This window comes from Pseudorasbora parva, chromosome 14 (assembly GCF_024679245.1).
Source record: "Pseudorasbora parva isolate DD20220531a chromosome 14, ASM2467924v1, whole genome shotgun sequence".
Classification (NCBI taxonomy): domain Eukaryota; kingdom Metazoa; phylum Chordata; class Actinopteri; order Cypriniformes; family Gobionidae; genus Pseudorasbora; species Pseudorasbora parva.
In genome coordinates this window covers 3,946,937-3,969,524 of record NC_090185.1, presented here as the reverse complement: position 1 = coordinate 3,969,524, position 22,588 = coordinate 3,946,937, and the positions used below count along the sequence as shown (strand labels likewise).

General features: G+C 38.5%; 2 protein-coding genes across 3 annotated transcripts; both read left to right on the top strand.

The window, feature by feature from the left end:
• The first annotated feature begins 862 nt into the window (after positions 1–862).
• gpr35.1 (G protein-coupled receptor 35, tandem duplicate 1) lies at positions 863–6,034 on the top strand. The gene is made up of 3 exons (XM_067414702.1): positions 863–1,630; positions 3,883–3,958; positions 4,605–6,034. The coding sequence occupies exons 2-3, from the start codon at positions 3,909–3,911 to the stop codon at positions 5,551–5,553; spliced, it is 999 nt and encodes a 332-aa protein (XP_067270803.1). The 5' UTR covers positions 863–1,630; positions 3,883–3,908; the 3' UTR covers positions 5,554–6,034.
• Positions 6,035–11,834: 5,800 nt separating this feature from the next.
• On the top strand, positions 11,835–22,113 carry gpr35.2 (G protein-coupled receptor 35, tandem duplicate 2). Of its 2 annotated transcripts, none has more exons than XM_067415237.1 (3): positions 11,835–11,971; positions 12,668–12,735; positions 19,692–22,113. In XM_067415237.1, exon 3 carries the CDS (start codon positions 19,699–19,701, stop codon positions 20,641–20,643), a length of 945 nt encoding a protein of 314 aa, XP_067271338.1. In that variant the 5' UTR covers positions 11,835–11,971; positions 12,668–12,735; positions 19,692–19,698; the 3' UTR covers positions 20,644–22,113. The 2 variants fall into 2 exon arrangements, with proteins under 2 accessions (XP_067271338.1, XP_067271339.1); XM_067415238.1 differs by lacking the exon at positions 11,835–11,971 and adding an exon at positions 12,533–12,600.
• The last annotated feature ends 475 nt before the right edge of the window (positions 22,114–22,588 follow it).

The window sequence follows — 22,588 nt, the reverse complement described above, 5'->3', positions numbered from 1 at the left end:
GTTACTACACTTTTACTGTAATAAACCGTGGTTACTACACTTTTACTGTAATAAAACCGTGGTTACTACACTTTTACTGTAATAAACCGTGGTTACTACACTTTTACTGTAATAAAACCGTGGTTACTACACTTTTACTGTAATAAACCGTGGTTACTACACTTTTACTGTAATAAACCATGGTTACTACACTTTTACTGTAATAAACCGTGGTTACTACACTTTTACTGTAATAAACCGTGGTTACTACACTTTTACTGTAATAAACCGTGGTTACTACATCTTTACTGTAATAAAACCGTGGTTACTACAATTTTACTGTAATAAACCGTGGTTACTTCACTTTTACTATAATAAAACTGTGGTTACGGCACTTTTACTGTAATAAAACCGTGGTTACTGCACTTACTGTAATAAAACTGTGGTTACTACACTTACTATAATAAAACTGTGGTTACTACACTTTTACTGTAATAAAACCGTGGTTACTACACTTTTACTATAATAAAGCTGTGGTTACTACACTTTTACTGTAATAAAACCATGGTTACTACACTTTTACTATAATAAAGCTGTGGTTACTACACTTTTACTGTAATAAAACCGTGGTTGCTTCACTTTTACTGTAATAAAACCATGGTTACTACACTTTTACTATAATAAAGCCGTATTACTACACTATTACTATAATAAAGTTGTGGCTGATTTTCGTACGGGTAGTTTGGCCTTGTATTGACTGCTTGTAGGGCTTGCCAAACGCGCCTAGACTCCCCTTGCTTATTATAAGCCAAGTAATCTTTGAAGAGCCAGGACATTTTTAATGTAACTCTGATTTTATTCGTCTAAAAGAAGAATGTTATATACACCTGACTTGAGGATGAGTAAATCATGGGGTTTTCCCATTTTCATTTTTGGGTGAACGAACCCTTAAATGGTCTAGCATGCACTTTATGTCAAATGCATATTGCACATTGTACAGTTACGTGTATACAAATAAAACAGAATAGGGTGTGCTGTATGTTTTGGATTCACTGAAAAGAACCGGTTCAGAAATCTCAGTCGCGCTGTAGGCTATAATGTCCCATGCTGAACTCATTCTGGCAGAAGTGTAAACATCTTTATTGTGGCTTTCTCATGTTCATCAACACAATAATTAAAGGATGCCTTTTGCTATATTCAAATGTGTCAAAGCTACCAGCACATTCGGTTTTTGTTTCTGACTAACCAGTCTTGACACGTTCAAAACTGTTTCGTTCTGATACTGCTTTTGCTGCAAGAAGAAAAAGGCTGGAGGAATCCAAGAACACGTGACCATTTTGTTGTGTGCTATGGTTCACTTGAACCAAAATAAGGCTCATTCCCACCCTGACAGAATTCATGAAGGTTGTTGTATGTGGTCTGACCGGCAGAGTTAGTCGAGCTTTGCACTAGTAGTGTTATTATGGATTTGGAAGGGCGCAGGAGTCTCATATATCTTTCTGGAGGGGAAAAGATCTTGCATGTTCCAGCATGATTTATATTCTAGCGTAACAAATAACTTCATAACAGTCCTATTGTGCTTGAAACTTCTGCCATTAGCTCTTCCTCAGATTTCACCAGGGGCTTTTCTACTAGTCATCCGTGTGAAAAGGTAAGGGATTTTATCCGACATTGGAGATTTACTTCTTTTCTTTGGGGTTGATGTCATTTTGGTTCTTCAAATAGCCCTTTGAACCAATTTAATATTCTGCAGAAAATTCTCAGAACCTTTTTGTGCAATGGAAAGGCTCCAGATGGAACTGTTCTGATGCCATTAAAGTAGCTTATTTTTTTTAAGAGTGTATGTGCATTTGACTGGCATGAGTTGTTTCTAAATGGATAGTTTGTTTAGAAATTAATATTTTTCATCATCTACCCAGCCTTAAGTCACTCAGAACTAGGGCTGGCTGGGTAAAAATATCAATTCTTAAGTTCCAATGAATGAACATATTTGATTAATGATGATTTTTATCGTGGCTCCCATCCAATAATTCGCATAGCTTTGTTACTTCTGACAGGAAACAAAGTTCAGCTTTCAATGTCAAATTCGGTAAATTTTAATACAAAATTCTAACAAATTCCGTTTTTCCACGATTTAATGTAATGTGACCCATCGCGGTAACATAGCAGCATGCGATAAGCTTTTGAAAGATGCAGGACAGTGTTGCCAGATTGGGTTGATGATTTCCAGCCCAAAAGCTTACTAAAACCTGCCCAATCCAAGAAAAAAACGCACTATTTTAACTGCCAAAAAAAAAAAAAGATATTTTATTGCCATGCCAGGGTTGAGCACCATTTCTATCCCTATAGTACAAAATAAGCATGACAAAATAAAATACAAACCCACCCAATCTGACAACACTGAGTAATAAAGCTGTGGTTACTACACTTTTACTTTAATAAACCCATGGCTACTACACTTTTACTGTAATAAAACTGCAGTTACTACACTTTTACTGTAATAAAACCATAGATATAACACTTTTACTATAATAAAAGCGTAGTTACTCCACTTTTACTGTAATAAAACCGTAGTTACTATACTTTTACTGTAATAAAACCATGGTTACTGCACTTATACTGTGATAAATCAGTGATTACCACACTTTTACTGTAATAAAACCATGACTACTACACTTTTACTGTAATAAAACCATAGTTACTGCACTTTTACTGTAATAAAACCATAGTTACTGCACTTTTACTGTAATAAACTGTGGTTACTGCACTTTTACTGTAATAAAACCATAGTTACTACACTTTTACTGTAATAAAGCTGTGTTTACTACACTTTTACTGCAATAAAACCATAGTTACTGCACTTTTACTGTAATAAAACCATAGTTACTGCACTTTTACTGTAATAAAACCATAGTTACTGCACTTTTACTGTAATAAACTGTGGTTACTGCACTTTTACTGTAATAAAACCATAGTTACTACACTTTTACTGTAATAAAGCTGTGTTTACTACACTTTTACTGCAATAAAACCATAGTTACTGCACTTTTACTGTAATAAACCGTGGTTACTGCACTTTTACTGTAATAAAACCGTAGTTACTACACTTTTACTGTAATAAAGCTGTGGTTACTACACTTTTACTGCAATAAAACCAAATTTACTACACTTTTACTGTAATAAAGCCGTGGCTTCTACACTTTTACTGTAATAAAATCATGGCTACTACACTTTTACTACACAGTTGTTTGTTATTAACCAATTAGACTATACAATTTAGATGTGTGAAAAACTGCAAACTGATCCTAAACAACCTAAAATTTTGACCACTCACCCAAGCCCGTTTTTACCAGCACAATCAAAAAAAGAAGGGAAACGGCAACAGCCGGGAGTGAGGCATTAAATTGATGAATTGACACAATATTAATGTGCGCATGGACAGTGGCCGTAGCTGTCTCCCTTATAGTTTCTGATGAACCCGCCCAATTTGGCAACACTGAGTACAAATTACTGAAATACAATCAAGCGGCTCCTCCTCCAGTTTCTGCTGAAGCCGATACTGAAGTGACTTAAACTGCAGTTCCTCGACTAGCCACTAGAGCGGCTCCAGAAGGAGCAGAATCTCATTGAGCCTCATGTTAAAATGCCCAACTTTACAGCAGAATAAAACATGTTTACAGCCTGAGACAAATTGTGGTTTTGGTCTATACGGCTAATTTTGACCTTCATGACGACTGTGAGGGGGTGACTTTATTTATGACTCATTCGTTTACTTTATATAAAGCCTTTAAGTTCTGCATAATTAAGGGCGTGGCCACTTTGAGTGACAGGTGGATTGCCGTTTGTCTGCTGTCTGCTAGTCATCTAAGCTCCGCCCACATCTGCCTCTTTGCCCATTTTTAGTTATCCGGGAGTGACACGCTGCCAAGATGGCGACGACCAACTTTATGCTTCAAAACTGGTCTTCAGAAACCTACAGGTGACATCACGGACATTACATCCTTATTTTTATTTATTTTTTATTTTTACAGTCTATGAATCCAATCCACGTAAATAAAACATCTTGTAAGCAATATAAGTGTTAGGTCATCTTTGTAGATTAATATTTCACTCCAAACTGTTGCATGACTTTCGAAAACTAGTGCATACACTGCAAAAATGCTCTTCTTATTTAGTATTTTTTTCATTTCCAGTCCAAATATCTAAATATTCTTAAATCAAGATGCATTTACTAGATAAGTAAAACGACATGAGATATTTTTGCTTGTTTTGTTGAAAATAAAAGTGTTTGAGTTTTTGCTTAAAACAGACAAATTGATCCGCCAATGGGGTGAGAAAAATAATCTTATTTCTGTTTGGGACGGAAACAAGAAACAAGATTTCAATCAGAAATAAGATTATTTTTCTCACCCCATTGGCAGATCATTTTGCCTGTTTTAAGCAAAAACTCTCTTCATTTAGATTTGATTTTCAACAAAACAAGACAAAATATCTCATGTCGTTTTATTGATCTAGTAAATGCATCTTAATTTAAGAATTGTTAGATATTTAGACTAGAAAAATAAGAAGAGCAGTGTAGGTGTGGACTACATTCATGTAGTTTTTTCCTCTTTGGTTTCCCACAGGTCATCAATCCCCACAGTTGAAAACTGCCCCCTTAACATCACCCACACAGTCACAATCCTACAAAAAGTCACTTCGATCTCCACCTTCTTCTTCGGGGTTTTGGGGAACATTTACGTTCTGGTGATGTTCTTCCGGCGTCCCAGAACCGACTGGACCTACATGAACGTCTACATCACCAATATGGCCATCGCAGACTGCGCTCTGTTGGTGTTCCTTCCCTTTAAGATTCATTATTACGACAAGGAATTGGATGAAAAATTGAAGGGACTGTGTAATTTTGTTTTGTGGGTTAATTACGTCAACACATACGTGAGTATCCTCACCGTCACCGCCATAAGTGTGGTGCGCTACGTGGCCGTTAAGTACCCCATGAGGGCCAAGACTGTTTTCTCCTGTAGGAGATCTCTGGTGGTTTGCGCGCTCATATGGCTCTTCGTTTGCTCCCTCGGCTTCCTTTACTTCTTAAAGGACTCTAATAACGATAAAACAATGTGCTTCCAGAGGGTCAAGAAAAGCTTGTCGTTGCATTTCGTCTTGTTGTTGAGCGTCGTTGGGTTCCTCTTGCCGTTCCTGGTCATGTTGTACTGCTCCGTCAGGGTCATTTACACTCTGCGGCAGCGGTTGAACATTGGAGCCCGTTCTAAAAAGATCCAGTGCATGTTTATAATCGCGACCAATTTAATTGTGTTTGTCATATGCTTTTTCCCGGTCCACTTGGGGTACTTGATCAAATTAGTCGCGGAAAACAATCACATGAGAAAATACAGCTGCGCCGAAAAACTGGCCGCGCACAACTTCCTGCATGCCGCAACTTGCATTTCCAGTATGAACTGTGGCTTGGACTGCTTTATCTATTTTTTTGCCACCAAAACCTCATGGACTATGTGCTGCACAAAGAAAAATGAAAAAGAAGAAGCTGAATGTAATTATAACGAGGTTGGTGATTGAGAACGCAAGCCTGCTTAACTGTTCTTTCATTATAAAGTGCTTTTGTGAACATTTTGTAAAGAATTGCAATTTTAAACCTTGCTTTTGCATTAATAAAAAAGGAATGATTTATGTTAACTAACCAGTTTGTAACCAATTAATAAACTATGAGGAGTTAAAGCTGTATGATGAGTAAAGTGTTTATCTTTCTACTCTGAACTCTTAAAGGTTACTTCAGTGATTTAACGTTAAGCTTTGTATTTAAACTGGGTCATCTATGTAGCAGAAATGTGAAATTATTTTTGAATTTGGTGCCTTCTAGACTGAGAAAAGACAGAAAATGTATTTTTGTCTCTTGGGGATGAAAGACTACAATTCCCAGAATGCATTGCTTCGCTGCCCTACGACTTTCTGTTGCGTTTTGTTTGTTTTGTTTTATGTGTTTGTGGGCAGTCGTCCGTGAGGGGCTGCCCGCGGTTTACTTTCGTTTTGTTTATTTAATAAAAGTTGTTGAATGTTCGTCGGTTCCCGCCTCCTTCCTTCCCATCTATGAACGTTATTACAATGCGCAAACTGGATACTGGTACAGACGTAGCCAGATCCGCCTTGAAGTCGTGCATCTTCGGATATTGTGCTTTTCTACGGCATGGTACAGCTCGGTATGGCTCACATATGGCTTGCTTCGGCCGAATGATTTGGGCCTTAAACCCTGATCCGGCTTGCGTTTCCACTGCCAACAGCACCTTTAGTTGATAGGCGTGGTGTAGCGGTCAACATTATTCTCGTGCGAAGAAAAAAGTGACAGCAAACAACAATGAAGAACATGCCGCAGATTTTGTTCTTTGATTTTGGTCTCAGCATGTGGCTGTTTGTCTCAAGAAGAAGACACGCTTTATTTGAGCCAAGTCTGAAAGGAAACACTGCAAGACTGCTCCTCCCTTTAGTACCAAACTACTGTGCTTGGTAACCCAACAGAAGGGTGCCAAAAAAGTGGTACGGTTCGGAATTAGGGTACAATTTACAAATTCTGACAATGTAAACGGCAAAAATTGTTCCGCGTACTGAACTTGTAAGGCTTGGTGGAAACGAGCCATTAAATAGTACCACCTCGGTTGAGATTCCAATTGACTCGTCTTCACCTTCCACTGAAGAAAAGGGAAGTTTCTGGAGGTCCGAATATGGCGCTGACATCCTGTGCAGATTTGGGACTGAGTACCACAATATCAAAAGCCCGCCCACACTCTCCTCCCGAAAATCCTGCTAAAAATGTGTTAGTGCCTCAGAGAAGCCGTCAATCTCAGCTGTCAATCATGACGTCACACCCTGTCTGGCTGTCTGTCTGTCTAGTCTGTCTAGATGTCTCTGTCTGTCATGATGTCTGTCTAGACGTCTGTCTGTCTAGATGTCTCTGTCTGTCTAGACGTCTGTCTGTCTAGATGTCTCTATCTGTCTAGATGTCTCTGTCTCTCTAGATGTCTCTGTCTGTCTAGATGTCTCTGTCTGTCTAGATGTCTCTGTCTGTCTAGACGTCTGTCTGTCTAGATGTCTTTGTCTGTCTAGATGTCTCTGTCCTCTAGATGTCTCTGTCTGTCTAGATGTCTCTGTCTGTCTACATGTCTGTCTGTCTAGACGTCTGTCTGTCTAGACGTCTGTCTGTCTAGATGTCTCTGTCTGTCTAGATGTCTCTGTCTGTCTAGATGTCTCAGTCTGTCTAGATGTCTTTGTCTGTCTAGACGTCTCTGTCTGTCTAGACGTCTCTGTCTGTCTAGACGTCTCTGTCTGTCTAGACGTCTGTCTGTCGAGATGTCTCTGTCTGTCGAGATGTCTCTGTCTCTCTAGATGTCTGTCTGTCTAGATGTCTCTGTCTGTCTAGATGTCTCTGTCTGTCTAGATGTTTCTGTCTGTCTAGATGTCTGTCTGTTCTAGATGTCTCTGTCTGTCTAGACGTCTTCTGACTAGACGTCGGTCTGTCTAGATGTCTCTGTCTGTCTAGTCGTCTGTCTGTCTAGACGTCTGTCTGTCTAGATGTCTCTGTCAGTCTAGATGTCTCTGTCTGTCTAGATGTCCCTGTCTGTCTAGATGTCTCTGTCTGTCTAGACGTCTGTCTCTCTAGATGTCTCTGTCTATCTAGATGTCTCTGTCTGTCTAGACGTCTGTCTCTCTAGATGTCTCTGTCTGTCTAGACGTCTGTCTCTCTAGATGTCTCTGTCTGTCTTGAAGGGGGGATTCTGAAATCCACTGCTGCTTCAATATACCTGTATATACATATATCCTAATTAACTTCATTATCAAATCCTTAATCAATATTTATCTTCCTATATTATTATAATGATTCTATCCAGTTATGATTTTGCTTTTAGTTTCTTGTTTTCTAAAGTGTGTATTTGGTCTCTGAGGAGTGACTGAGGGTCTGGCCTAGAGATGTGTGATGTGTCCCTAAACACTGACAACAAGGTCATGTGTTTGGATTTTGGAGGTATCACACACCCCTAACATGTCAGGAGTGCAGTAACAGGGTTTGCTCACTTAGCCTGGCTTCCAGATATGAAATATGGATTTGTCTTTTATTTAATTTATTATGTTTTATTCCTTTTATATTTCCTTTTACTGAAACACTAAAGACTCAAGATGAATATTGCCCTGTACTATTGTTGTACCTCTCACTGAGAAAGCACATGCTATCAGCATGCTTTGGAGAAATGTTTTGTTTATAATTAGTTAAGATGTTCTCAACCTTGGAGGAAACCAGTATTCTCTGGAGTTTGTGTGTGTGTGTGTGTGTGTGTGTGTGTGTGTGTGTGTGTGTGTGTGTGTGTGTGTACCAGATCTCTGCAGGCCTAATGTTTCTGCATTAAGATGTCTAGATGTCTGTCTGCCTAATGGTTCTGCATTTCTGCAGAAAACGCCAGACTTGAAGATGCTTTTCGGTGGCCTATGAGGTCACTGTGATATAATTCTGGTTATGGGGCGACGACTTTGTCTACCCAGTTTGGCGATATGTGCTCCTATCTGAAAGTTGCTTACATTACATTTTATCTGAGCCAATCAGAATGACGTGGATAGACCTTGAAAACGGTATAACTGTTGGGACAATTGTATGTACGATAGGGCGAGGCAACGAGACGGTGAGAGAGGGAGCGCGGCCTACGAACTCCTTGTGAGACTTGAAGCTGGCTTCTGCTTTTGAAACTGCAAACTATTCTTAAGTAAATTTTTCTTTTAATTAATTGCAATCCTGACTCTGTCTTCATTTCTTCACTACTAGTCCTTGGTCATAAGCTATTAACCCCTAACAGTCTAGACGTCTGTCTAGATGTCTCTGTCTGTCTAGACGTCTGACTATCTAGACATCTGTCTGTCTAGACGTCTGTCTGTCTAGATGTCTTTGTCTGTCTAGATGTCTCTGTCTGTCTAGATGTCTGTCTGTCTAGATGTTTGTCTGTCTAGACGTCTGTCTGTCTAGACGTCTGTCTGTCTAGATGTCTCTGTCAGTCTAGATGTCTCTGTCAGTCTAGATGTCTGTCTGTCTGTCTAGACGTCTGTCTGTCTAGACATCTGTCTGTCTAGATGTCAGTCTGTCTAGATGTCTCTGTCTGTCTAGATGTCTTTGTCTGTCTAGATGTCTCTGTCTGTCTAGATGTCTCTGTCCGTCTAGATGTCGGTCTGTCTAGATGTCTCTGTCTAGATGTTTCTGTCTGTCTAGATGTTTCTGTCTGTCTAGATGTCTCTGTCTGTCTAGATGTCTCTGTCCGTCTAGATGTCGGTCTGTCTAGATGTCTCTGTCTAGATGTTTCTGTCTGTCTAGATGTTTCTGTCTGTCTAGATGTCTCTGTCTGTCTAGATGTCTCTGTCTCTCTAGATGTCTCTGTCTGTCTAGATGTCTCTGTCTCTCTAGATGTCTCTGTCTGTCTAGATGTCTCTGTCTGTCTAGATGTCTCTGTCTCTCTAGATGTCTGTCGGTCTAGATGTCTCTGTCTCTCTAGATGTCTCTGTCTGTCTAGATGTCTCTGTCTGTCTAGATGTCTCTGTCTTTTTGATGTCTCAAACTTTGCGTCATGAAACTACGCATTTGTTTAGAATAGGCGCCCTCTAGTGGACGGAAAGTTGCAAAGTGCACCTTTAACGTTATGCGTAATTAAGGGCGTGGTCACTTGAGTGACAGGTCTGCTAACTCCACCCACTTCACCTTCACATGAGAAATCCATAGACGGTAAAAGAAATGGACAGAGCGATCCCATTGACGTCAACGGCGGAATGTGATGTCAGTATAGGGGCACTCACTTCCTGATGGCGGAGCGAACTGCGCAGGCTCAGACTGAGCTTGACGACGTAGATGTGACGTGAGCCTCCTGTCTGACAGCTGTAGGTCTTCTAGTAGATGTGGAAAGTGAAAGCTGAATCACGTTGTTTAAATATTTTCTCCCGTTGCTTTTGGCTCACTATGGACTTCTCCCCATTCTTCCCCCTTGACTTTATCAGACTGTATGTCTCCACGTCCCCCCGACTGTCTCATAGACAGTAAAAGATCGCCTGCGAGCGTCTCCTCAGGTCTATACGGTAATTTCTCAACTGTGCGACAGAGTCGCGTTGGTTATGACGCAATCGTTAGCCTATTTTTACAAAAACAGCTTCTGCGGGGCGATAGTGTAAGATACAAGGTAATGGAGCCTTTTATACATTGTCGTGTTTCTTTAGAAATAAACAATGGACAAATGGAGTCTTTAAACGCCTCAGATGTAAAGTCATTCACTGTCAAAGTGACTCAAAAATGAATGGGAGTCAATGGGATGCTAACAGCAGGTGATGGCTTGGTTAGCAATGGCAGCCCCTAGGGGTGGAGCGCTTTCCGAGCGCTAGATTACCCCCTTGGAGAAATCCTGTCCCCCTGTAAAATAGATTCCGCTTAGGCCCCAACATGTTAGCTGTTTTATATGCCCGATCAAAAGCTGTTATTGCGATGTTTCATTCAATGGCTCATTGAGCTGCTGTAGCATATTCTAGCAAGCTAAATGCTCCGTTTAAAATAAAAGCATTTTATAAAATTGTTCCAGTAACAAAACGCGTTACGTATCAGACATGTTAGTTTTGTGATGTCATCTTGTCGTCAACTGTGGTGTATAAACTAAGCGAATTGGGGTAGCTGCATGCTATGCTAGAACGTATGCTAACTAAAAAAAACAACAACAAAAAACATTAAGAACGAGAAATGCTTGATTTCACAACTTCGGTTATATATGAAACGTACGATTTGCAAGATGTTAAAGACTATTTTAACACAATTTAAACGACAAAAATCAAAACATAATTTTGGAAGAATTGTAATCAGGCTCTGGACAGATTAGGGGAGAACCGGGACGAAAGTAACGCGGGACGAAAGTAACAAAGCGATTTTCTCAGAGCCCTGAATACATTAGCATTCCAAGCTATGACAGCACATTCAGCGCGCAACCCTTGATGGATCTGCCAAAATTCATGTGATTTCGTCATCGTTTCCCGCGGTTGAGTCCGAAATATAGGTTTCGAGTACGGAAAGTAAATTACTAAAGCGGTACAAATGTTTTTTTAATTACAAGTTGTGTTTCTCGTTTCATGTGTCACAGTAATGATCACTCTACAGATTATTTATTGCTGTTAGTGTGAGTTTTTCAGTATAAAAGTTAATCATGTTTAAATGTCAGGACTTCCTGTCCAGGACTTCCTGTCCACTTTTATATATATATATAATGCAAATTATGCTAATTTAATTTTTATATTGTTCATATTGCTGAAGAAAAAAATTATCAAATAGATTGACATTGCACAAAAAAATATTCTAAACCTACAAGTTTGAATTGTCAGGTTATATTTGAAACATTTGATTAAACTTAAAATTTAAATATTAAAAATAATTTAATTTTTTTTTTTTTTTTTTTGCAAAGATAAGAGCTACAAAATATGTTTGCAGTTACATATTAACAAGGTCATAGTCAGGTATATTTAATAAAAACAAGAGTAACACAAAACAATCTAGCTTATATGGTTGTGTTACTTTTGACCCACCTGTGTTACTTTCGTCCCAACTGATGGGGTCAAAAGTAACAATCTGCAACTCATGGTCAAAGTGAAATTATACCGTTTCGTTCTGCATTTGTACAAAATACCACCTGACCACACTTGTGAGTTATTGACCAGAGCCAATATATATCTCTGTCTAAAACAATTTCTTTTAAAATTACGTTTTTCTGAAAAATGGTACTTTCGCCCCTGCTCTCCCCTACCTATTAAAAGTTTTTTCAGCCAATAGAATCGCTCTGCGGTCCTAAGCGGACATCACCTGTCGTGACGGGCTGTCAAGATGGCGACGGCCGCACTTTAGGCTTCAGAAACCTATGGGGGATTTCACGGACACTGCGTCCATACAGATGGCCACAACGCAAGGAGAGCTTGTGGAATGAATGGTGTAAGTATTAGACACTGTTCATGATAGTTCAAACTATTTAACTTTTTATTAAATGCCGCCGGTTTGAATTGAAAATACGCTTCATGATTCACGTAAATCACATATGAATAACAAGCCAAGATACTTCTGAATGTGTGCACATTTTAAAATAAACCGGTCTCATATAGTTTAAATCGACTACTTCATAACAACAATCACACCTAAAACTAAACTGATGTATTCCCTTGAATCCATTTTAACCCTTTCATTGTTTAGCATAAAAGTGAAACTCAATGTATGGGTATTGTTGTGAGTCACTCGTTCAATGGGAGCTTTCGGGATCATTTTTATCCAATAAAATAACAGCAGTCAGGGTCTCATCAGTGCTAGTGGCAAACTGAAACGGGTGTTTCGACTAAATCAACAGAAACAGCCAAACTTAACCGATTTAACTTAAATAAATAACACTAAAAATGCCCGTAGACGTTCCCACGACATGCGCTCAAACGAATCGGTTCTTTTGAACGAACCGTTCGAACAAACCGATTCTTTAAAGTGCCTTGATGTGATCATTACTCTGCCCTAAAACAGTGTATGTAGTGATCCATGATCCACCAGAGGAAGTGTGTGATCTATATCGCCGTCTCAATGTATGTATTACATTACATTATATATATATATTACATATAAGTAAGAGTTTCTGCTTTTGTTTTAAAGGACACTGGGTTTTTCAGCTGGTAGAGGAACACATCTCTGCTTTTTCCTCGAGTTGAGCATGTAAAAAGGTAAGTTATTTTTTTTAATTGGGAAGTTTATTTTAAGCAATACATTCTGTCATTAACACTTCACACATTCCTATTGTAATGTTTACTGCATAAACTTTTTATTGCATGAGTGCAACACATTCAGAATAGCTACGAATATTGAATTTGGGCTCTTTAACATTTTAAACACCTTTGAGATATGCATAATTTTAACAAGTGTGGTTACTAGGCAGACTTTAAGATCGAATATGTAGAAAGAGTCACGGCATTGTACAACCAAACCTGTTTTTGTGGCCATGTTCTAAAACTTGTAATTCGGTAATTCGACACTTGCAGATCGCACAGAAGGAATGCATTTTGCAAAGTGTGTGATCTATCATCTCTGTGTATTTACATATACATTTGTGTGATAAAAAACATTGCATGTCATTATAATTCATATTCCACGATTAACCCTCTGGCGCTCTTTGCGTGCCGGTCGAAAATGACCAGTTTGTTTTTATTTTGAAGACATGTACTTTATAGATGTTTTACATTTTAATATTTTGTATTTGTAGGAGACTTTATGGCATGTTGGATTACAAATGTAAGAATCTGTTTTAAACTAAGGGGAACTACGCTTTACTGGGCATTCATGGTGAATATGATGGCATTCACTGGTTAGATTCAATATAGTTTACTTCCTATTGAGACTCAAACTGTGTGTGAATGTCTTAGTCTTAGTTCTCGTGAGCATCTGGGGTATTATTATCTTCACAGTTGGGAGTGATTGATTTATCGTCCTTAGATGCTTTTGTTGTAGATGTCACGCCTAAAGCTGTGTAAGGTAAACACCTGTAAGAACGTCACACTGAATGCCTGTAGTTTTTCATCTGGTTATATCAGGATGGGTCAGCAGATCTTAGATTTGTAATCCCAAAGGACAGGTACTAAATTATATTTACGCTGAAATTATAATCCATTATATTCACTTGTTTTTTAGCATAGACCTGAAAATTACATTTCCAACTTAAACTGTGGCGAATCTTGAATAGCTTAGAGGCTGATGTTTGATCTCTTTTTAAAGGTAACACGTGGCAAATTATTACTTTTTTTAAGTTGTAGAATTTTAAAGCAGCACTTGGCAACTTTTGCTCTCGGGGTCCCCCTACAGTTGGGAAAAAATAATGTCCTCAACTACTGTCGTAAGATCTGTCATCCTACACCAGGGGACGCCATCACATGTTTTTTGTTGACATGACAACCCTGATAGCTCTGAACTAGTGATGCGCGGGTCGTCTCTTAACCCGCGGACCCCGTATGTCTGTTTAATGGTCGCGGGTGCGCGGCGGGTTGTAAAAATATATACAGTGGTGCGGTGCGGGCCAAATAACTTCATAAAAGCGTCCCGGCGGGTTGGTGCAGCACTAACAGTTCCCCTGAACACTGCAGGAGGAGTTCACATGCAGCTGTTCTTCTGGCGGCGCGTGTGAAATGTCTTCATCCCGGGTACAGTCAGTGGCATGTTTCAGCATGTCATATGAATATCATTTCATGAGTTTTATTTTTTTCAAACGCTCACGTTTACAAGCCAGCGTCATTATAGTAGTCTATTGGTTAGCGTTTTACAGAATCTATATGATACTTCAGTTCAATGTTTGAGTGGTAGCTCACCGTAACAAGCAGGACAGCATCGGTCGGCCACGCCTCCTTCAGCTCACGCCGACGAGCAAACGCTGGTCACATGTTGATCCTCGTCCTGCCTTTAATCACAGCACTTTTTCGTTTCCTCTTATTGCTTTCCTCCAACAAAACCTTTTCTTTCTTATTTGTCTGTGCTGCTTCGGACATGACTATATTATCCGACGAACAAAGTTGGGCTCGCACGTCCGAATGTAAGGAAGTGTGTGTGTTGGTGGAAGTGACGTATATGCCGTAAAGCAGTCGAATTTTGTAGTTCTTTTTGTTCTCGGGTTACTACCCGAAACCCGAAGTTTAAAAGTACGATTAAAAACGATACAGACCCCATCAGGTTATGGCAGACGTGTCATTCAACCTATTGTAAGTCGATTTATCATCACAAGAGTCTTAAAAAATATATTTTGAAGGTTGAAAAGTTACCTAGTGCTACTTTAAGTCGAGTCATTCAATACAATGACTTGTTCATATAACATTCATTCAGTACGAAACTCATTGTTGTGCTCCTCAAACCCTTACTGAACCATTTTAGCTTTGTGTCAAGGCGCATTATCTGCTGAAAGAGCCCCAGCCGCCAGGGAATACCTTTCCATAAAGGCTGTGCCGCCCCATACGCCTCAAACTGAGCTGCTCTGTGTATTCTGACAGCTTTCTATCAGAACCAGCATTAACTTCTGGAGCAGTTTGAGCTCCAGTAGCTCGTCTGTTTGATCGGACCCCACGGGCCAGCCTTCGCTCCCCACGTGCATCAATGAGCCTTGGCCGCCCGTGAAATAGAAGAAAAAATAGACAATATTGTGTCTAGTCACCGAATAAACGTATTGTTTATTGAATTGCTGTATAAAATCAGTATCAAATTTGCAAATGTGCTGATGTTTCAGGAAACAGCGATTTTTATTGTGATATTGCTTATAAATATTAAAATCAAGCGAGAATAACACGGAAATCACCAAACCGCGAGAATTACTCTGATTTTATTGCATTTAGTGTAAGTGGCGATTGATAGTGTATAATAATATATAATCCTGACTCTGTTGAGGTTCGCACACCCTCTCGAGGAGAAATCGAAACCCAGTTAACACACTGTGGTAAAAATTCAAAATGTGGAGTTTTTATACTTTTAAGCGACTGTGCAATATATCGAAATATCGCAAATATGCATATCGCGATATGTACATCGCAATGGCTCACAATATCTGAATGATTTTAATAGGCTACTTCAACATTGTGAAAAGTGTACGTTTTAGGCAGAGGTGGGTAGTAACGAATTACATTTACTTCGTTACATTTACTTGAGTACATTTTTTGGGTAACTTGTACTTTTAGAGTATATTTAAAAATGGGTACTTTTACTTTTACTCAAGTACATTTCTAGTGAAAAAACTGTACTTTTACTTCGTTACATTCGGTGGCGTTCCTCCGCTACTGTCAATGGTGATAATTAATTATATATTTTAAAATAACTTATGACTTGTTCGCAAGTCTCGCGAAACGTTGGAGAGGCTGCTTCGCGAGAGGTGGATACGCATCACACGCATACAATTAGCGCGCGTTTAGTCAGAAGATGATGGCCGAAGCAGAGGGAGATGTGTGTGAGCTACGGCAGATCACCCGTACGTGGCCTCAAGTTCAGCCTGATTTCAGTCCAAGATGTCAAAAAGAACAATTTCATAATTTAATGCATGCTGTGTGCACCAAAATGAACTGACATCTCAGCATACGATAATTCCAGCTCCAACCTGAGAAAACAGCGGTAAGTGTGATGCCTATATTTGAACACTATTAATGGTAATTTGGTAACTATGGGCACTTTTCCTTTATTGTAATACTATTTCACACACTGTCCGAGTGTTTTCCTCATGTGCGCCCTTGTGCAAACATTGACAAATCGTTTGAATCCTCCGAACACACGTCCACAAACAAACGTTCACATCTGCACATTTACATATCTTTTTTTCTCATAAAACGAGCAACCTCATTGGCAAAATGTTGCCTACCTGTGACATTTTTGCAAACCACAAAATACGTACCAATACACACTGCAGGAATTCCAACAGAAATGAACACTATAGGCAGAAAAACTGCATTTTTTTAGTCTATGGTTTGTAAACTAAAACATTTTGAATTTTGCGTCACAGGTCCATGTTCTGCTTTTCGAATTAACAAGATTTGCTCGATAGCTCAGCTGATTCAGATTTGTATTGCAATGCGAAAAGTTTGAGAACGAACCCCGTGAAGAACGAGTCATGATAAGAGCTCAAAGACGAGTTCTAAACACAAGCTAAAAATACATGGACACAATTTTATTTTTGTCACATTTGCTTTTGTTAACACTTTCGGGTAGGTTTAGTGTGGGTGTAAAAAACACAACGTAACAAAACATCAGATTCACGCAAATCTGTTCTGGAAAAAAATAAGCTTTTAGCGCCACCCAGTGGACATTTCACTTTGAAACTGTCGCAATATGTACGTATTGGTACATATTTTGTGGTTTGCAAAAACGTACTGATGAGATCAGGCTAAAAACTAAACAAATTGAATAGCCTAATGTGACATCTTGCATTTATACACATATCCGGACAGACAACAGTCTGCAGTATATACATACATTTAAAAAATGGGACTGTATTTTTAAGAATGCATATACTTATAAAAGTATATTTTAAAAAGAGCTGTGATTAGCCCAGCACACCATTAATTTACACTGTTTAACCATTAAACACACACACACACACACACACACACACACACACACACACACACACACACACACACACACACACACACACACACATATATATATATGGAGGTGTGTGAAAGCTCTCTAAGTAGTCTGAAATTCAGGGGTTTTGGATCTTATCAATCAGATCGAAAGTAACTAGTAACTAAGTACTTGAGTAGTTTTTTCATCTAATACTTTTTTACTCTTACTCAAGTAACTATTACGATTGTTACTTTAACTTTTACTTGAGTAAATATTTCCGTAAGTACTTGTACTTTTACTTGAGTAAAGATTTTGGCTACTCTACCCACCTCTGGTTTTAGGTCACATATTGGGCAGAGAATAGACTGAGCGCACGTTACTGTTACTTATGTGAATTGCTTGACGTTAAAAAAGAGTTATTATACGCAATAATTTGCGAAAAACGATAATTTGGAGTCTTGCGCTGTTTGACACACACACACACACACACCGAAACTAGGGCTGCACGATTTGGGGAAAATATATAATTGCGATTATTCTTGGTAAAATTGCGATTGCGATTTAAAATGCGATTATTTTTATTATTATTTTACAAATGAAAAGTGTGTGTATATAACATTTTGTGTTTATTTATTAATGTGACTAATAATGATTATTATTACTGCTAAAAATATTTTTAAAAATAAGAAATATTACCATTACAATAACATTTTCATAATTACAAATAAAAAAGAGTATGTCAGAACAAATATAACAATATAATACTAATACTAATTATTATTATTATTTTTATAATATTTTACAGAAAACTGCTGGGTTACCGATTAGTATGCAGACAGCCTATGACTAAAAACATTAGAAAGGTCTAAGCCTAAGGAGTTATTGTAAAAAAAAAAAAAAAAAACAGATATATACCGGTGTATGTTTTGTTTATCTGTGATATCAATTTCTTAAAGTCTGTCTTTAATATGAAATATGAACCTCTTGTGAATCCACTGTGGGGGAAAAAACTCCTGTACATTGGAAGAAAAACATGTTTATTAAGTTTTAAAATGTATTAAGTATTATTTTCTTATTATGGATTACTCAAACGTTTTTAATTCATACTGAAAGCCAGAGGGCGCCCTCGAGCGGAAAACGCCACATTTGCCTCAGAGAAGTAATTGACGTTAGTTTTCAGGAAACCCCGATGTGAAGCTGACGCTGTAAACAGAAGATAGAGACGCTTTGATTAAACATGACGACAATAAACACGACTGCAGCAAAATATGGAGTATTTGAGTTCTTCAAGCCGTCAAGGGTATTTTCATAATAATAAAGTGTATTATAATGCAGTGCTGATTGGCATAGACTGCTATAACATAACGCCTCGTCTGCCTCACTCTGATGAGAAGCCACATCAGCTCACACACACTCGACTGACGATATGAAGTGAGGTAAACATGTTATTAAACGTTGTCTTTTGTTGAACAGGTTTATGAGCGCTTCACTAGTTTGTGAAGATGTTTAACTCTTGTTGCTTTTTTAACGCACGTTATAAGTGACTCAAACCTCGCAGTCTTTCAGACGGAGCAGCGTTGATCACAGAGCCGCTCTTCGCTAACACACAGGGCATTTATTCATTTCATTTAAATCGCAGCCTTTGAGCTTTCATAATCGCACACGAGACAAATCGCGATTGCAGTTCGATTTCGATTAATTGTGCAGCCCTAACCGAAACAAACAATTTGGGACACACATTTTTTCTGCAACACCGCTGGTCACTTCCAGAAGTTGTAGCGATGCTTTCTTATCCCAGAAAGAATGTGAATCACAATGGTTTGATTCTCAGTTTTTAAATCTTTTTTTTAAATATAATTTAAATAGATTTTACACAATAATTGCAATATCGTATCGCATATCGCATTATTTAACAAGATATCGCGTATCGCATTTTTCTTCAATATCGCACAGCCCTAAAGCGACATGACACGACCAAGAGTGTTGTTTTCCTGAACACCATCACGAATGAAAATGTGACTGATTTCATACAACAGTTCAATAAATATATAATAATAATAGATTTTATTTATAATGCACTTTTCATTCAGAAGAATCTCAAAGTGCAAATAAATGTATTATATATAAATATATTTATATTAGTCACTTACATTTTAGACACAATATTGACGTGTTCTGTTTCAGCAGCGAAAATGCATCAGAACGGTTTCATAACTGAATGATTCGTTTAAAAATTGAGCATTTTGAACGAATCGGTGGAGTGAAAGATTCAATGACTCATTCATAAATGAATCGTCCGTTTGAACGAATCAACTTAATGACTCCCTCTTTAAGACGGTCACTTGCTGCCACCTACTGGCAGTTTAGTTTAATGTTTAAACATTCTTTCAAAAATTACTTTCAGGGTACAGATTTCATTTGATTGATAACAGCCCTATAGTGTCTTATTATTAACTGAATTTATTGATTAAATTGAAGAATTTAAAATAAAAGAAGCATACATTTGATAAGATTAGAGGGGAAAATGCCCTTTATAGAGGTAAATATCACAAATGCAGATGACAATGTGAAGTGTAATTATCAAGTGTGTGTTCAGGTGGAAGATGTCCAACTGCTCCCTGAATATCACCGCCGGCATCCAGAACCTTCAGATGGCCTCAATGATCCCCACCTTCATCTTCGGGGTTTTGGGGAACATTTACGTTCTGGTGATGTTCTTCCGGCGTCCCAGAGCCGACTGGACCTACATGAACGTCTACATCACCAATATGGCCATCGCAGACTTCGTCGTGCTGGTGCTTCTTCCCATCCGCATCGCGTCCTATTATGAAAAGCTTTCCAAACTCTGGGACCAAACCAACAAAGAGTTGTGTTACATTCTGGTGTCCGTTTATTACGTCAACATGTACGTGAGCATCTTCACCGTCACCGCCGTAAGTGTGGTGCGCTACGTGGCCATTAAGTACCCCATGAAGGCCAGGAATATTCTCAGCTGTCGAAACGCCCTGGTGGTTTGCGCGCTTATTTGGTTGGTCACGTGCTCGTTTAGCGTGGCTTTCCATCGCGTGGACGATCCGAAGCACAACAGCACGATCAAGTGCTTTCAGAAGAATAAAGAGGAGGAACTTCCGTTGGCGTTTATTCTCGTTCTGGACATCATCGGGTTCCTCGTGCCGTTCCTCATCATAATGTTTTGCTCCGTTAGAGTCATCTACACACTGAGGAAACGCCTGGAAATCGGATCCCGGAACGAGAAGATCCAGTGCTTGTCCATCATCACGGCTAACCTGATTGTGTTCGTTGTGTGTTTTTTCCCCGTCCACTTCGGGTTTTTCTTGAAGTACGTCGCGCAGGCTTATCGGTACAGTTGTGACGTGCAGTTTTTCGCGCACAATTTTGTTCACTTCGCGATGTGCATCTCCAGTATGAACTGCGCTTTGGACTGCTTCAGTTATTACTTTGCCACCAAAACATCTTGGATATTGTGCCGCACCAAACAAACTAAAAGTGAAGAAAATGAATGTGACTATAACAAGGTTTCACAATGACTTGACATGACTCCACCTACACACCTGGTGCAAACCGCCATCTAGTGGTTGAACCGTCGTTACATCTGGCTTCTACAGCATTTAAAATGTAATCTCAGTAGCAAAAATACGATTCATTTGATTCACTGTGTCAATTGAATCGACTCATTGATTCAAACGAACCGATTCAGTGGATCAAATTAGTCTATTCACTGATTCATAAAGGCTGCAACATATTCCGTGTTATTGTACTAATACACTTAAAGTGGGCATGGTTAATGCGGAGAAAAGCAGATGATCGGCACCAGCTTTTCTCGTGAAGTATGGAATGTACTGTCAGAACGAACTTTGTTCTTGCCACTTCGAGAAAACAAACTAATTTCTTTGTTCTTGCAGAGTATGTTCCAAGCTTAACTCATCATCACTAAGACTGTTTTCAACTAACAATTTTTTTTAATGCTTTTTGGCCGTTCAAATAACAAAGATATGAATGTTTTAGTCAATAATACGATTAATTTGATTCACTGAATCGACTCACTTAGTCAATTGAATCGACTCATTGATTCAAACGAACCGAGTCAGTGAGTCTATTCACTGATTCATAACTCTGATGCAGAATTAATTTCCATCATCACTAAGACTGTTTGGCCATTCAAATCACAAAAATATGAGAGGTTTTAGTCAATTTGATTACAAATTGCACTTAGAATGTAAACTTCAGCGGAAAGAACTGTTCAGTTCAACTCTGATTTAACTCTGATTCAGTTTTCTAAAAGATTGATATAGTTGTTTAATACATTTGACTCAGTGAATCAACTCATTAATCGAGATTTAACATTAAAGTTTTTAAAAATATTTTTTATATTGTAATATTTTCACATTGAATCTTCAAAATAACGTGGAAACAACATTAAGACAGTATATACATTTTTTTGTAAATTGTTACCTTTTTGAGTGTGTTAAACTTGACTAATTTGATTTATTAACTGTGTAATATACACCGGTCAAGCATTACATTGTGACCATTGACAGGTGAAGTGAATAACACTGATGATCTCTTCATCACGGCTCCTGTTAGTGGGTGGGATATATTAGGCAGCAAGTGAACAGCACTGATGATCTCTTCATCACGGCTCCTGTTAGTGGGTGGGATATATTAGGCAGCAAGTGAACATTTTGTCCTCAGAGTTGATGTGTGTGAAGCAGGAGAAATGGGCAAGCGTAAGGATTTGAGCGAGTTTGGCCAGATTGTGACGGCTAGACGACTGGGTCAGAGCATCTCCAAAACTGCAGCTCTTGTGGGCTGTTCCCGGTCTGCAGTGGTCAGTATCTATCAAAAGTGCTCCAAGGAAGGAACAGTGGAGAACCGGCCACAGGGTCATGGGCGGCCAAGGCTCATTGATGCACGTGGGGAGCGAAGGCTGGCCCGTGGGGTCCGATCAAACAGACGAGCTACTGGAGCTCAAACTGCTCCAGAAGTTAATGCTGGTTCTGAAAGGTAGTTTAAGTCAAATATTTAAAATGATTATGTATATATATCTTATTAATATTTTCGATATTTATATATTACAAGTGTATAGTTGGTTTCATCAAACATTTATTTTTTTCTCCAAATGGATCATGTTTAAGTAAAAAATTAACGCTGGTTTAATTTTAATCATATTAATACTTACTATTTTATAAACATTAAACATGTCAGTCAACTTTGATTTGCAAACATTTGTTAAATTAAGGAATATCAACACTAGACTTTTTATAATAATGTTTATATTAAACATTACTAGTTAATATAAATAACAGTTAAATATCAAATATAAAAATGAAGATTATTTAAGGTAAATGTTGTAAATCCCTGCATTTCTTTTGCATATGAACAGCAAGAAGACAAACTTATACTGTGAGCGCTTTTGTACGCCATCTGTTGGACACACAAGCTAATGTTTTAACCTGTGAATGAGTGAAGCAG